The 15,496-nt window shown below is 29.0% G+C and overlaps 1 protein-coding gene across 2 annotated transcripts in view; it reads left to right on the top strand.

The window, feature by feature from the left end:
* Positions 1-15,496, top strand: part of LOC124496856 (uncharacterized) — a 33,639-nt gene that overhangs the window by 3,219 nt on the left and 14,924 nt on the right. For both annotated transcript variants that reach the window (XM_075733092.1, XM_075733091.1), the window contains exon 2: positions 1,330-2,523. In XM_075733092.1, coding sequence (XP_075589207.1) covers positions 2,028-2,523 — 496 coding nt within the window. In that variant the 5' untranslated portion in view covers positions 1,330-2,027. The remainder of the gene's footprint in view (positions 1-1,329; positions 2,524-15,496) is intronic.

Here is a 15,496-nt window from a genome sequence, read left to right as displayed (position 1 = left end):
GACCTTTGACCTTTTTTTTCTTTGCTTTCAATTTTTAACAACAACAACAACAACAACATCGGGCGTGTCCTAAATAATAATAATCATCATCATCATCATCATGGAAAAAAATCGAAAATAAAAAACAAAAATCCAAATGTTATTGGGGCGGCGTTGTGATTCACTTCCATTCACATCCAACCATCCATCCATCATCAGCAATAACAACAACAACAACAACAAAAATTTCATTTTCTCATCGATAAACGAGCGAAAAAAAAACAATTATACAAAGCCAAAAAAAAAAACAAAAATTCATGCATCATTCATTCAGATGTTTTTGGTTACTAGACAGATAAAAAAAAACAATGTTTCAAATTTTCATCATCATCATCATCATCATTGAAATCGACAAAATGGGCTACACATAAAAAAAAATCCTTGGATCATCATCATCATCATCATCATTATGAAATGAGCAGACAGAGAAAGAGAAATAATTTTCATTCACTTTCCTCGTTTGTTTGTTTGTTTTTTTTTTATTTTGATAACACATGCACCAACAAGAAACTTTTTATTTGAATTTTCTTTTTTTTTTTTTTTTTTGCAAATTTTTCAAAATTCAAGGTTCAAATGTTGCATGTACACGCGAATTTTTTTTTTTGTTTCAACAAATTGATAATCATCATCATCTAATCTATGATGATGATGATGATGACGTAAAACAGAAAATTCCACACATACACACATGAAAAGACCAGACATAGATAGTTGTGTTTGTTTGTGGTTTTCACACTTGATAATAACCAGAATAGCAGCAGCATCAACAGCAACAGCAGCAGCAGCAGCGGAACAAAAAAAATATTCTCATGATGATCGTCGATGGCGAACTTTGACCCCAGGTTCTTATTATTTTATTTTTCAGCATTTATTTATTCATTTTTTTTTTTGATGTTTTTTTTTCACATTCACACTATTGAACCTCATGAATTGAATTTTTTTTTTTCGTTGATCATTTTTTTTTTGTTCTTCGTTTTTGTTTTGTTATTCACACTTGATAACAATGGCCAAACGAATGAATGAATGAATGATTTGTCTGATGATGGATAAGAGAATTGAACAGAAAAAATTTTTCAAAATAAAAATAAAAATTCAAAATAAAAAATCTTTTTCTCGTTTGATGATGATGGATGTTCCTTTTCATTTTTGTTGTTGTTGTTGTTGTTGTTGTTTATTGCGAATAAAAAAATGAAAAAAAATTTTTTTTTTCTCTCTCTCATTGGATAAAAAACAAAACTAACCCTTTTATTTTTTTTTTCTTTGACCAACGCCCATTTTCCTTGTTCATAGACCACCATCGGCCACCAACACAACCTGATATATAGAGAATCATTCGGACAACGTTGTCAGGTGATGAATTTTTTTTTTGTTTTTCGTTTTTGTTTTTTCATTTTCTCCAAAATGAATCCTGAATTTTTTTTGATCATCATCATCATCATCATCATCACCATCAAACAAACAGCGGACATGATTCAAATGTGATCATCATCAGATGTAGTCGTGACCTGGAAAACTTTTGTTTTTTATTATTATCATCATCATCATTTTTGTTTGCTTAACTTTACACGAAAGTGAAATAGATAGAGAGGGAGGAAAGGAAAAGAAAATCAAACATAGCTTCTTATGATGATGTTGATCATATTCGAAAAACGATTCGACCTTTGACCTTCTCACAAAAAAAAACAACAGACAGCAGCAATATAAAAAAAATTATGATGTCTTCATAGTGATGTGAAATTTGTTTGTTTGTTTTTTGTTGTTGTTGTTGTTGTGATTTCATTTCATTTCAAAAAAAAAATTCCATTTGGAAAATGTTTATTTCTGTGTGAGTGCGTGTGTGTGTATGTCTGCTATGTTTTTTTCATTTGAATGTGTGATTGATTGATTGATCGTCGATCGATCGATTAAAATTATTAATTGTGGTAATTTTTGTGTTAATAAAAATTGAAACAAAAAAAAAATTGGAACGAAAAACAACAACAACAACAATGGCAACCCTTGATACTAGTGTTGCCAATAATAATAATGATAATGGTGGTGATAAAACGACAACAACAACAACATCGGCAACAACAACAACAAAACCTACGACAACATCTTTAACATCGACATTGTTGAAAACAGCTATTACATCATCATCAATAGCACAGTCGAAAGCAACAAAAACATCATCATCATCATCAACATATAAATTACAATTTGAATCCCATTATAAACATCTTTCCAATTCATTAGTACGTTTTTTGGCTGAACAACATTGTTGTGATTGTCATATATCAACCGGATTTCATTATCCATTAATACGTACACATCGTTTAATATTATCGGCATTTTCACCATATTTTCAACAATTATTTGATTCATTACAATCAACAGATGTGCCGGATAAACCGATGATTGTTGGTGGATCATATTTTCCAATTATTGTTATCAAAGATTTTTCATATGAAACTATTTGTCATATTGTTGAATTTTGTTATCGTGGTAAGTTGTTTGTTTGTTTTTTTTTTTTTTTATTCAATAATTCAATCATTTGGCCATTTTTCCATTGTATGATGTTATGAATTTTTATATCGATGATTGATTGGAATTTTTTTCCATTATCATCGTCGTCATAATTTTTTTTCCTTTTTTTTTTTTTTTTTTGATTTGACCATTTCATTTTGGTTTTCATTTGATCGTCCATTTTTTTTGTTGTTGTTGTTCATAGATGGAAAAATAATGAATAACCAATTTGCCTGTGTGGTGGTGTTTTTTTGTTTTCTCATCACCGTCATCATCATGATTTGTGAGAAATTTTCCATCCCATGATGATGATGATGATGATGGGAGAGAGAGAGGAAAAAAAGTTAAAACAAACGATGATGATGACGACAACGACGACGACGACGACGACCACCCTTATCAGATTTTTGATGATGATGGAAAAAAATTTTTTTCAGTACATTTTTTTTCTCGCCAAAAACAGAAAAAAAACAAAAGCAGCCATAATCTATTTGTACCGATCCATGAATATGAAACAAAACAAAAACAAAAAAAAATGTACAAAAAGGCCTGTCATGTCATGTCATTCATTTGTTTGTTCGTTCAAATTTTTTTTTTAATTCAAAATTTTAAATTTGAAAATGCAAATCCATGATGATGATAATCCATCTATTGTTTTTTTTTTGTTCTTGCCATTTAATAGATTCATGTGTCATGAATTTAATTTAAACAACAACAACAACAAAAATCTGTTTCGATTTTTCTGTCCAATTTTTTGTTCCACTGTAAATTGGGTCGATTTTTGTGCTGCCGCTGGTTTTCCACTGTGTGTGTGTATCACTGATTGGCCAATTGATTGTGTGGCCACCATATAATTTTCGTATGAGAAATTGAAATTTTACAAATGAAAATAAAAAACAAAACAAAACAAAAAAAAAATAAATCAATTTGACGATGAAGGGAAAAAATTTTTGCCAAATAAAAAAAAAAGAGGAAAAAACAAACTGCTGCTGATGATGACGATGAAATATTTTCATCGAATTTTGTGATCATAATCACCACATGGAATCATAATTGAAATGAAAAAGAAAAATTTTTTTTTTTTTATTCATTGAAATAATAATAAAAATAATAAAAAACATGAAAAAAATAACACTTTTGCACGACGACCATGCTCATCATGCTCATGATGATGATGATGATGATGATGATGATAATTTCTTTTTTTTCCCTGTTGAATAAATTTTCGATGCTCATCATCATCATCATCATCGTCGTCGTCGAAAAGATGTGAAAAAATGGAAATCATTTTGACCCATCCTTTTTTCGTTGTGACCATCATCAAGCAAGCAGGCAAACAAAGAAAACAAAAAAAACCGACGTTTTTTTTGTCGATTGAAATTTTTTTTTTTTTTTTTTTTTTTTTTGATGGAGGTGGTGGTTTTCATAATTTTTTTATTTATTTTTTTTTAGTTCAATGTACGAGTAGTTTTTTTCCCATTGCAGCAATCTTTTTTTTCCAAATGATAATGTTTTTGATGATAACAGATATATATATGATCATTTGGTATTTTGATTTTTTTTTTGTTCATTCTGACAAACAAAAAAAAAATTACATTACATTCAAATTGATTGATCGATGGTGTGGCTAAAACATTCGATGTTCTGTTTTTTTTCTATTTTTTTTTGATTCATTTCAGCTCATTGATGATGATGGTCAAGGTTATCGATTTTCAATCAATCGATCGATCGATTGATTGATTTTTTTTTTTGATTTGATTACCAATTTTTTTTCTTGGACTTTTTTTTATTTGTTTTTCGATGTTTATCATCATCATCATTATATTTACAAACAAAAGAGAGAGAGAGAGAGTTTCATTTCCGGCTTTTTTTTGTGCACTGTGTTGAAGGTCATCAATCAAAAAAAAAAAAAAAAAAAATTAACAGAAAAAAAATCTGAATGATTTTTTTCTTCAATTGAAATTGATGAAATGTAATGAAAACACAAAACAAAATATATTCAATTCAATCATGTAAAATAAAGTTTTGTTGTTGTTGTTGTTGTTCTGCTACTATCGATAAACAACAACAACAATTTTTTGTGTTTTAAAAACAAAAAAAAATTATTTTCTATACTTTTGAACATGTACAGTTCATGTGTTTGTTTTTTTTCCATTTCGCATTCAAAAAAATGAAATGAAATTGCAATATTTTCATTTTTCTGGCGAAAAAAAAACGCAACATTTCTTGTTGTTGTTGTTGTTGTTGTTGTTGTTTCCACTAGAACAATCAATTTGAGTTTGAATTTTTTTTTCGCTGTTGTTGTTGTTGTTGTTTGTAGCAAATTGAAATTGAACAAATTTTTTTTTACTTCAACAACAAACACACGTGAGGGGTGTCTGTGATCATGTCCCCAAAAAATATTTATGGTCTGTTTGATGTACGAAATATATCGAGAGCATGTGTTTTGCTTTTTTTTTTTTTTGTTCCTTTCATGGTTTATAAAATGAAATTGAAATGTTGTTGTTGTTGTTTTTTGGCCAAATGAAAATAAATTCATTTTTTTTCTCCACCACAATGGGTGGGTAATATTGAAAAAAAAGGTGGAGGAGCAGGAGGATTTTTTTTTTACATTCGAATCAATCGACCATATGATGATGATGATGATGAATATTTATTTCAAAATTCCAATGAAATGAAAAAAAAATGCAATTTCATAATTTTCATTAGAAAAAATGATTTTTTTTTTTAATCGATCAACTCTATCGATTTTCATTTTTTTTTCAATCAAATCAAATGTGATTTTGATAATTGTTGATCAATTGTTTAGATTTAGGAAAATTTTGTTTCGTTTCGTTTTGTTGTTGTTGTTGTTTTCTTTGGAATTTAATCAAAAAAAAAAAAAAAAAAAAAATTTCAATATACTCATGAACTACTGCCGTTGTACTGTTGCTTCAAGGTTTTCATTGGAAAATTAACAAAAAACTCATGTGCTTCTCATCATTTCATTAAAATATCATCGCCATGATAATTTTTGAAGAGAGAAAAAAAAACAATGACAACAACAACAAAAATTGTCAGAACATTTTTCAATTTAATCAACGACGACGATGATGATGATGAAAAAAATTTCATGAAAATTTACCCGAAAACATTGATGATTTTTTTTATTTTTTCAAATTTTTTTTCCTTCTCATCATCATCATTTTTTTCTCATGACTAAATCACGATTTGTGTAAAAAAAAAAAAAAAATAACAGCAACAACAACAACAACAACAAAACGAATTTCTCTAGTTTCGCACCTTTCATTCGTTTATTTATTAGAAAAAAAAGACGATGATGATGAAGATGATGATTTTGCAGCCAGTCAGCCAGGTGAAGCGAAAATGATGATGATGATGATGATGAAGCGAAATTGTTTTTTTTATTATCATTTTTTTTCCATGAAAAAAAAACAGAAAAAATTTGCATACAACAAAAAAAAAACAATGAATAGAAAATTGAATATTCATAACGCGCCACCTGGTAGTGAAATTTCATTTGTGTGCGAGTGTGTGTGTGTGTGTGTGTTTGTTTTTGTGTAAAGTGAAAAATGAAAATTTCCCCTCTTTGCCACCCAAAATGATAATGATGAATTATTGTTGTGGGGGGAAAAAAAACAATGAAAAATTTTTTTTTTTTGAACAAAACAAAATGAACATTCGAAAAAAAAACAAGAATCCAAAATTGGGTTCAACATTTTTGTTTTTTTTTTCAATGTTTTTGTAGAAAAATTGATTAAATTGCCCGAATTTTTTTTTTGTTTTCATTTTCAATTCACGAAACAACGATGATTATTTGTGGCCTGAATGTGTTGTAACTGGTTGCAGTGAAAAGAAACGAAGAAAAAAAAACAGTGTGTGTGCGGTGATTGGGGAAAAAGTTTTTTTTTCATTTTTTTCCATATATTCATTCATTTTCACGAATTTTGAAAAATGAATTTTTTTTTCAAAAAAAAAAAACTTGCACCAGAAAAAAAAACAGGAATTTCGTCGTTTTTTGTTCTAATGTGCAAATACAAACAAAACAAAAAACCAATGTAGAAGTAGAGACATAGAAAGAAAAGTCAAATTTTTTTGCTTCGTGTTCTTTGTGTATGTGTGTGCATGATGATCATCATCATCAATCATTTTTTTTTTCGTGGGATTCTATGGGTTCCATGTGTGTGTGTGTGTGTTTGTGTGATTTGAAACAATATTTTTTTTTTCTATTCGGTGGTTGATATATATAGTGGCGCCCCCATCCAGAATTTCTTTTTTTTTGTCTGATAAATGAATGAATTTGGAATTGATCCAGGATAGAAAATTTATATACATACAGATGATCATTATCGTCTGGCCGGAACTTCATCGATCCATGATCATGGTGATGATGAACAGAATCAGTGAGAAAAATTTTCTTCAACTTGGACGTTTTTCACTGGATTGAAAATGTGACAACAAACAAAATTGAATGAATGAATGAAAAGAATTTTTTTTTTCATTAACATGTCATCAAAGTTTACAAACGTTGTCATCATCCACATAGTATTTTCTATATATTTTTTCTCATTTTTATTCTGTCGTGTTTTTTTTTCTTTTTTTTTTAGTTTTCTTTTGTTCTACTTTTGAAAATTGAAAAGTTTTCGTTGCTGCTATTGCCTGTTTGTTTGTTTGTTTGTTTGTTAGTTTGTGAATTTTGGATCATTCCAAGGCTTATGTTATGTTTTTTTTTCGTGTGTTGTCTCTGTGTGTTGTGTGTGTTCCGGGACCTGTTTTTTTCTGTTTTTTTCATATTGTCATTTACAATGTTCCATTATCATCATCATCATAATCATAATGTTCTGAAAGAGAGAGAAAAAATTTTTTTTCCCCAGTATAATACCCGATTCTTTTATACAAAAAATATTCATTATTACATTCAACGGTATGAGATTCTGAATTTCATGTTGTTGTTGTTGTTGTCGTCGTCATCGTCGTTGTACAATTGGAATATGGATTCACGAGAAAAAAAATTCCAGGTTCTTAACTATTAGTTGTTGTCGTTGTCGTTGTTGTTGTTGTTGAAACTGCATTTCGGAATTTTTTTTTCATTGTTTGTTTCTCAGAATGTCAGCGTTTTTTTTTCCTGCATTCTCATTGCATGTTTGTTTGAATAAAGATGCAGCAATCACTACTACTGCTGCTGCTGCTGTTGTTGTTGTTGTTGTTTTGTTAATAATAATCATCATCATCATCAACATTATCATTTTCATTGCCATTGTTGTAATTTATCACCCATAGTCATTCACAAATCTCAGCACTTTTATAGTCGCAGTAATTCAGAATAAAGAATTACTCTGTGTGTGTGTGAGGGGGAAGGGGAAGCGTGTGGTTGTGAGGTTTCTAATAAACAGATAAACAAAGCCAATGTGAATGAAAATAACCACGATCCAAGAAATAATTACTATATATATAGTAGCAGCATTAATAGTAGTGGTGAACCTTTTTTTTCGGGTAGAATATGGACAAAAAGGCAAAGAAAAATTCCAACTATAATTTCTGTTTATTTTGTTTTTGTTTTTTTTCTGTCTAATCATCATCAGGATTCTGGAATGAACAAAAAAAAAATTCCTTTTTTTTCTCTGTTATTTTGTTATTTTTGTTTTTTTTGTTTTTGCTGTTGTCGATGATGATGATGATTGAAGCAATTTCTGGTCCATCTGCCATTTTGTTTCTTCATTTTCACTATTTATTCAATTGGTGGTGGGCAAGAGAAAAAAGTGTGCGGTTCCAGAAATAACAATTTTTTTTTGGTTAATTCCTTCATTTTGTTTTCTTCTTTTTTTTTATTTCACCATAAATTCGTTTGCTTTTTGTTGTTGTTTTTTTGTTTCTCAAACGTCAAACGCTTCGTGATGATGATGATGATGAGAGAAAGAAAAAAATGAAATGAAATGAAAATGAAAATCTCATTTCTTGGAACAATTTCGGCTGGATCGAATCGAATTTAATCAATTCCAGTGAATTGAATTTGAAAAACAACAACAACAGCGAAACGAATGTGAATTATATTTTTTTTTTTTCGTTTTCATTTCACCCACAGATAGTTTTTCATCGAAATAATGACGTAATAATAATGAAATAATAATTTCTACCCGAAAAACGAAAAAAAAAACCAGAAAAGAATCTATTAAAAATAGTAACCGAAATATCAATTTCAAAAAAAAAAAAAAAATATTCTCGAATAGATTTCAATGCTGTTGTGGTGTTGTTGTTGTCAACGACGATATAGAAAAAAAAACGTCATCGATCTAAACGAGTAAACAGAGTGTGTGTGTGTTTTTTTTTGTGGGGACAAAAATAATAATCCTGACTACTGTGAATGAATTGGTTGTTGTTGTGTTTTTTTTCCTGTTTTTTTTAATATTTAGTTTCATTCCAATTCCTGTACAATATGGAAGAATAATAATTTTTTTTTTCATTTTCGAGAATATAGAATGACGTTTGTTTTCAGTTTTTTCTTCGTTTTTCCATCATCCATATATATATGATGATGAATATTCTGTCAGCCATTGAACGAAACGAAAATAAAAATTATGAAAACAGAGAATATATTATGGCCGGAACTAGGACGAAAATTTCCATTTTGTTTTTTTTTTGTTTTTTTGATTCTTGCACAATTTTTTTTTCTTGGTCGTTTTTGTTTTTTTTTTTTTTTGTTGTGGTGCAAATATTCTGCTTTATCACATTCATTTCATCTTTTATTCTTTCGCCGTCGTACATATCAAATTTCTTCTTATTTTTTTTCTCGCAACATTTTCGTGTGCTTGCGTGTGTATGTCAAAATCAAAAAAATCATGTCCATCAATCGAAGAAACCGTTTTTCCTAGGAAATTATTTCAAAAATTTTCAATTTTCAAATATTTTACTGGCAAGAGCGAAAAAAAAACTATTTTAATTTATATTTCCACACACACACACACACAGGCACACATATGTTTGTCACATTTAAAACAGGAAATTTTTTTCCTTTTTCCATTTTCATTTGCCGAATCATCATCATCATCATCATAATCATTGGTGATGATGACAAAAGCAAATTTCTTTCTACATGGAAAATTTGGAGAAAAAAAAATGTCATTTACAGTCTTCATATTTGTGTGGTTGAATTTTTCTTTTCGATTCACCAGAAATAAATATAAAATAAAACAAAAAATTCATCATGATGATGACGAATAAAAAACAACAGCAACAGCAACAACAAACTCTTGAAATGTAGAATGATGATGATGTTTTTTTTTACATTTATTCACTACTACGCCAAACTTGACTGCAAACCATCAAGTGGAAATAATAATGATGATCAAAATCAAAAAAAAAACAAGAAAAAAAAATGAAAATCAATTTCCACCGAATCTCTGATGTTCAAAGAAAAAATAAATAAATTTCAACGCAACAAACAAAGCAAAACAGAAAACAGAAAACAAAACAGAACAGAACAGAAAATCTCATCAAAAAAATTAAATTGAATGAATTTTGAAAGCGGTGAAGGGAAAAATTTTTGTTTTTGTTGTTTCGTTTCCCTTGAATTTTTTGTTCTATTAAATTTTTTTTTCTTCGGTACACATTTCCTTTCGATTGCTGAGGAAATGAAACGACGACGACGACGACGATGATGATGATGATATGAACCGAATACAATTGTAATGAGTGGAAGAGAACAATTTTTTTTTTCGTCGAAATGAATGATTTGATTTTTTTGTTTTGTTTTGTTTTGTTTGTTGAAAACTCGTTTTTTCTGCCTACAACTACTACTACTACTACTATGGTAGTAATAGGCAGAAAAAAAGAACAAAGAAATATTCATTTCAAGACAATAACAACAACAACATCAATGATGATGATGGGGAATTTTTTTTTTTGTTTTTTTGTTTTTTGATAGAAAAATTTGGAAGCCAAAAAAAAAGAAAAAAAAATATTCTCGAGAAAACAATCATTAATGAGAAATGCCTGTGTGCATAGAAAACAACAACAATGGCAATGAATTCTGAACAACGAGAATTTACATAGCGAGAATATAATTGTTTTTTCTACTTTCTAGGAAGAGAGAAAGAGAGAAAGAGAGAAATTCAGCAACCAGAAAATCAGAATAAATGAATGGAATGGAATTGAAAATTTTGTTTTTTCGTTGGAAAAAGAAAACTCTAAATAAATAATTCAAATTCAATGTGAATTTGAATTGAAAATGACAATGTTGGTGATGGGTGGTGGTGGTGGGGGTTGGAGAATTTTTTTTCCGTAGAAAAAAAATGTCTTCTCCACACACACACCCACGCATATTTGAAGAAAAATATTCCCATCTTTCTTCGTTCTCACTGTTCCACAACTGTCGAGTGAATAAATTGAATTTTTTTTCTTTTTAAAATTTGAAATAAAGTTGAAAAAACAGAATAGAACAGAAATATGAATTTTAACATGCTTGCAAAAACAAAACAAAAAAAAAATCTAAAGTTTCACGTTTTTACTAAATCGAGACTGCCATCATCATCGGATCGAATCGAATAATAAATATGATGGTGAGAATGAACAACAACAACAACAAAAAAAAGTTTTCCATGATGATGAACCAAAGTTTGTTCGAGTTTGGAGAGAAAAAAAAGTTGAAAAATGATAACATTGATGATGATGGAAGCAATCTTTTTTCATCATCATCATCATCATCGGTTATTGTTGTAGTTTTTTTTATTCGGAAAAAAATCCCAAAATATGAAATTGAATAAAAATAAAAAAATTCTGATGAATGGCCATGATGATGATGATCGTCATCATCATCATCTCCTCCTACGCGTTTGTCTTTTTCTAAACATGTTATTATATCATATCGGTTGACGAGAAAGAAAAAAAGAAAAAATCAAAATCAACGAAAAATTGTTTCTTTGAATGATGAGAAATATTGATGATGATGAGGGCAATTTTTCATTTCATTTTTTTTTGTTTTGTTTCTTTTTTATCCACATTCACGATCAAATCAATGAATTTCAATCATTTTCATTGATGATGATGATGATGAAGATTTGAATGGTGACCCCCGAAAAAAAAATTCCATGTTTTTATCGTATATGACGTAATCATTACAAACTAAACATTGATGATAATAATCAAATATATACAATGGCCATAGAGAGAGGTATGGCGTGAGAGAGAAAAAATTCTCAATCATCGTCACCCACATCATCATCATCATCATCATCGTTTTTCGATTAAAAATGGGAACGACAAAAAAAAAAGAAAAATTGAAAAATTGAAAAATCCAAAAAAAAGAAGACGATGATGATGATGACGAAAAAGAAAGAAAGAATTTTGAAATCCAAAGTCAGGAAATTTAATTTAAGCGAATGGGAACGGAATTTTTTTTTTTTTACTTCACACAGTTTCTGAATTCAATTCTACATGTGTTGTTGCTGTCGTTGTCGTTGTGAAATTATTTTTTTCTCGAGATTTTTTTTTTTTTTTTTTTAAAAAAAATTCTTGATCGAAAAAAATGATGATGAAATTTCAAATTACAATTGCTTTCTGTTTTGGTTGAGTTTTTTTTTCGTTCATTGTTTGATGATTGGGGTGAAAATCTGTTTTTTTTTCATCACAACTATCGTCAACCATCGGGTGGATGAAAAAAAAAATTTCTGGCAATTTTTTTTTTTTTATTCGATTCCGACCAATAGCAGCAGAAAAAACATTCAAAGTCATTGAACCGATCAATCGATGATGATGATGATGATTGAAAATGAGTTGAACAGAAACGATCAAAATTTGTCAATTAAATTTTTTATTTTTTATTTTTTTCGATGAAAAAAAATCATTTTTGTTTGTTTGTTTGTTTGTTTTTTTACCACCATTGGATTTTATTTCATTTTTTTCCTGTGCCACTACTACAACAAATCTAGAATGGTCATGGGAAAGAAATTTTTTTTTTTTTTTTTTTGTTCAACCTGATAATAATAGCAAGATTCAAAAGAATTTTAGTTTTTGATACAGCAATATACAATGTATCAAAAAAAAAAAAAAAAACACATGGATCGACCATATATGGATTCGATATATAGAATCGGTGGGGGTGGTGGGTGCCAAAAAAAAAATTCCTTCATTCTTTGTGCCCAGTTGTTGTTGTTGTTGTTATTGAATTTTTTTCTTTTTCTTTTTCTTCCGTTTGTGAACCATCAACAAATGTACATTTGAAATTATGGATCGATTTTTCTTCTTGAAAAAAAAAATTTTTTTTTTTGTTTTGTCTGTTCTGTACGCACAAAACTTTCAAAGATTCCAAGAATCCATAGAATTTGGCATTTTTTTCGTAAAAATCGTTTTTTTTTATTTTTTTATTTTTTTGGTTTTATTTTTTTTCGCTTGTTTTGATTGATTACCGTTAAATCTTTGAATTTTTGTTTTCTGGTAAAATTTTGCAATAGAACACAAACAATTATTTGAGTTTGCGTGAAACAATTCACAGAACAGATGAGAGTTAGTGAGAGTTAGTGAGAGAGAGAGAGAGAGAGAGAGAGAGAGAGAGAGAGAGAGAGAGAGAGAGAGAGAGAGAGAGAGAGAGAGAGAGAGAGAGAGAGAGAGAGAGAGAGAGAGAGAGAGAGAGAGAGAGAGAGAGAGAGAGAGAGAGAGAGAGAGAGAGAGAGAGAGAGAGAGAGAGAGAGAGAGAGAGAGAGACGAAATTAAAATCAAAATCAAAATCAAACAAATGAAAATTGAAAATGATTTTTTTTTTTCACTAAATCACGAACAACAAATGACAGCAAAAGCAGAAAAAAATCCTCGAAAATTAAATTTCCATCATCATCATCATCATCAACGGAACAATAGACGAAAATTATTTCTCTTTTTTTTCCATTCCGAATTGCAATCTTTATCAAGTGAATTTTCATTTTTTTTTTGTTCACCCGTCATTCAGTGTGTCTACACATTCTCTATCGAGCGGGAAATGTTTCTTTTCTTTGTGTGTGAGTGTGTGTGTGTGTTGATTGTTGAAAAAATTGCTTTTTTTTTTTTTTTTGCTACGGAAAATCCAACATTTACCGGGGTGAAACATGCCCACACAGATAGGCAGACAGACAGTATGGTGGTACTGCACGGTCCTTATGAAATGAAAAAAATTTTTTCTTTTTTTTTTTGACAATTTATTTTTATTATTATGGCAGCCAGAAAATGAATTGGCTCAAACACGACAACGAACTATGTTATGGGGGGCAAAAAACGAGCGAGAAAGAAAAAAAAATGAATTGAAATGAAAATGAAAAATAGAAAACAAACTCACACACTCGCACACACACACACACATTGGGAGGCAAAGCTATTGAATGAATGAATGAATGAATGAAAAACGTTTTTCCACAATTCTCATCATCAGAATTCAAAAACTTTTTTTTTTTACTCCACAAAACTTTTATGATTTGTGAATTTGTGGAGATGGTAACAGAATATTTAGGAGAATTTTTTTTTTTGTGTGTGATGTGCACATCACTCGTATGAATTATGAATAGTTTTTTTTGATGATGGTGGTGGTCCCCGTAATTATGATGATGATGATGATATTCACCCCAGCCAACCAACTTAGGATGACGAATTTCAATCTGAAGATGGAGTAAAAAGATTTTTTTTGTTTTGTTTTGTTTTGTTTGTTGAAAAATTTTCTGGGAAAAAAAATTTCGGTAAATTTTCGAGAATAAAAAATATGAATAAAAAAATGAAAAAGTTTTGGTTTTTTTTTCAATTTTCTTTTTTTTAAAATTCATTCATTCATGAATTGATTCTGAAACTTTGTTACATAATCAACGAATCAGACTGCTTTTCACAGAATCGTTTGTATTTCTTCTGGCCCAAAATCCGAAACATCATGACCAACAATAGCCTGGGTAAAAAAAAATTCCATTTTTTTTTTGTTTAATTTGCATTCTACAAAAAAATAAAATTCTCTTCATCATCAAATCCTTTTTTTTGTTTTGTTTTGCTATTCGCTTCTACGCCACCACCTACTTCTCGTCGTCATCATTTTGGTCTATTCCAAGATGAATTCTAATGTGTAGGTGGAACTCTTCTTTTTTTTTTCTCTCTCTCTCTCTCGCTTGGAAAACAGGAAAAAAAACGGAATTACTTTTTTTTCCATAGAACTAATATTATTAATAATAATTCATAATGAATGTATATACTGTGTACAGTATGTACTGGATGTTGCGTGTAGAATATTTCCCATTTCCTTTATTTTTCATAGGAAAAAAATTTTTTTTTTTGTTGAATTTCAAAATTTTTTTTTTGTTCATAGAATTTCATTTCGCATTCACTGCATCCATACACACACACACACTTATTTCATGTTTAGCATTCCAAAGTGGGAAATGAAAAAAGAATTTCCAAAAAAAAAAAAAAAAAAAATTTTATTTTGAAAATTCTTCATAATTTTGCGCGCACACACACACACACACATACACATTGCGTTGCAACATTTTTTTTTCGTGAAATAAAATTCGTTGTTGTTGTTGTTGTTGTCATATCATTGTGAAAGAGAAAGAAAGAGAGAGAGAGAGTGAATGGCAAAAAAAATAATTTAAATTTTATTCAAATTAGATTCTATTCCATTCCGTTCCGAGTTTGTTCGTTTTTTTTTATTATTTTTGTCTTTTTTTTCATTCTTTATTTATTTATTTTATGTTGAGATGTTGTTGTTTGTGTTATTTAATACTGTTGATGCTGCCACTACTATTCATCCTCTTGTTGGTACTTGATTTTAGACAAAATTTTTTTTTTTTTTTTTTTTTTTTTGGTGAAAAAAATTAAAAACTCATCGAATCACACCTTAACCCTATCACGAAACGACTACCACCACTACCACTAAAAAAAGGTCTAGACTTTTTTTCTGGATCAAACTTTTTTTTCATGTTTGTTTTTTTTTGGTTTTTTTTTCTTCATTTTC

The sequence above is a fragment of the Dermatophagoides farinae genome, chromosome 7, assembly GCF_024713945.1.
Source record: "Dermatophagoides farinae isolate YC_2012a chromosome 7, ASM2471394v1, whole genome shotgun sequence".
Classification (NCBI taxonomy): Eukaryota; Metazoa; Arthropoda; class Arachnida; order Sarcoptiformes; family Pyroglyphidae; genus Dermatophagoides; species Dermatophagoides farinae.
This window is presented reverse-complemented; position numbering and strand designations above follow the sequence as displayed.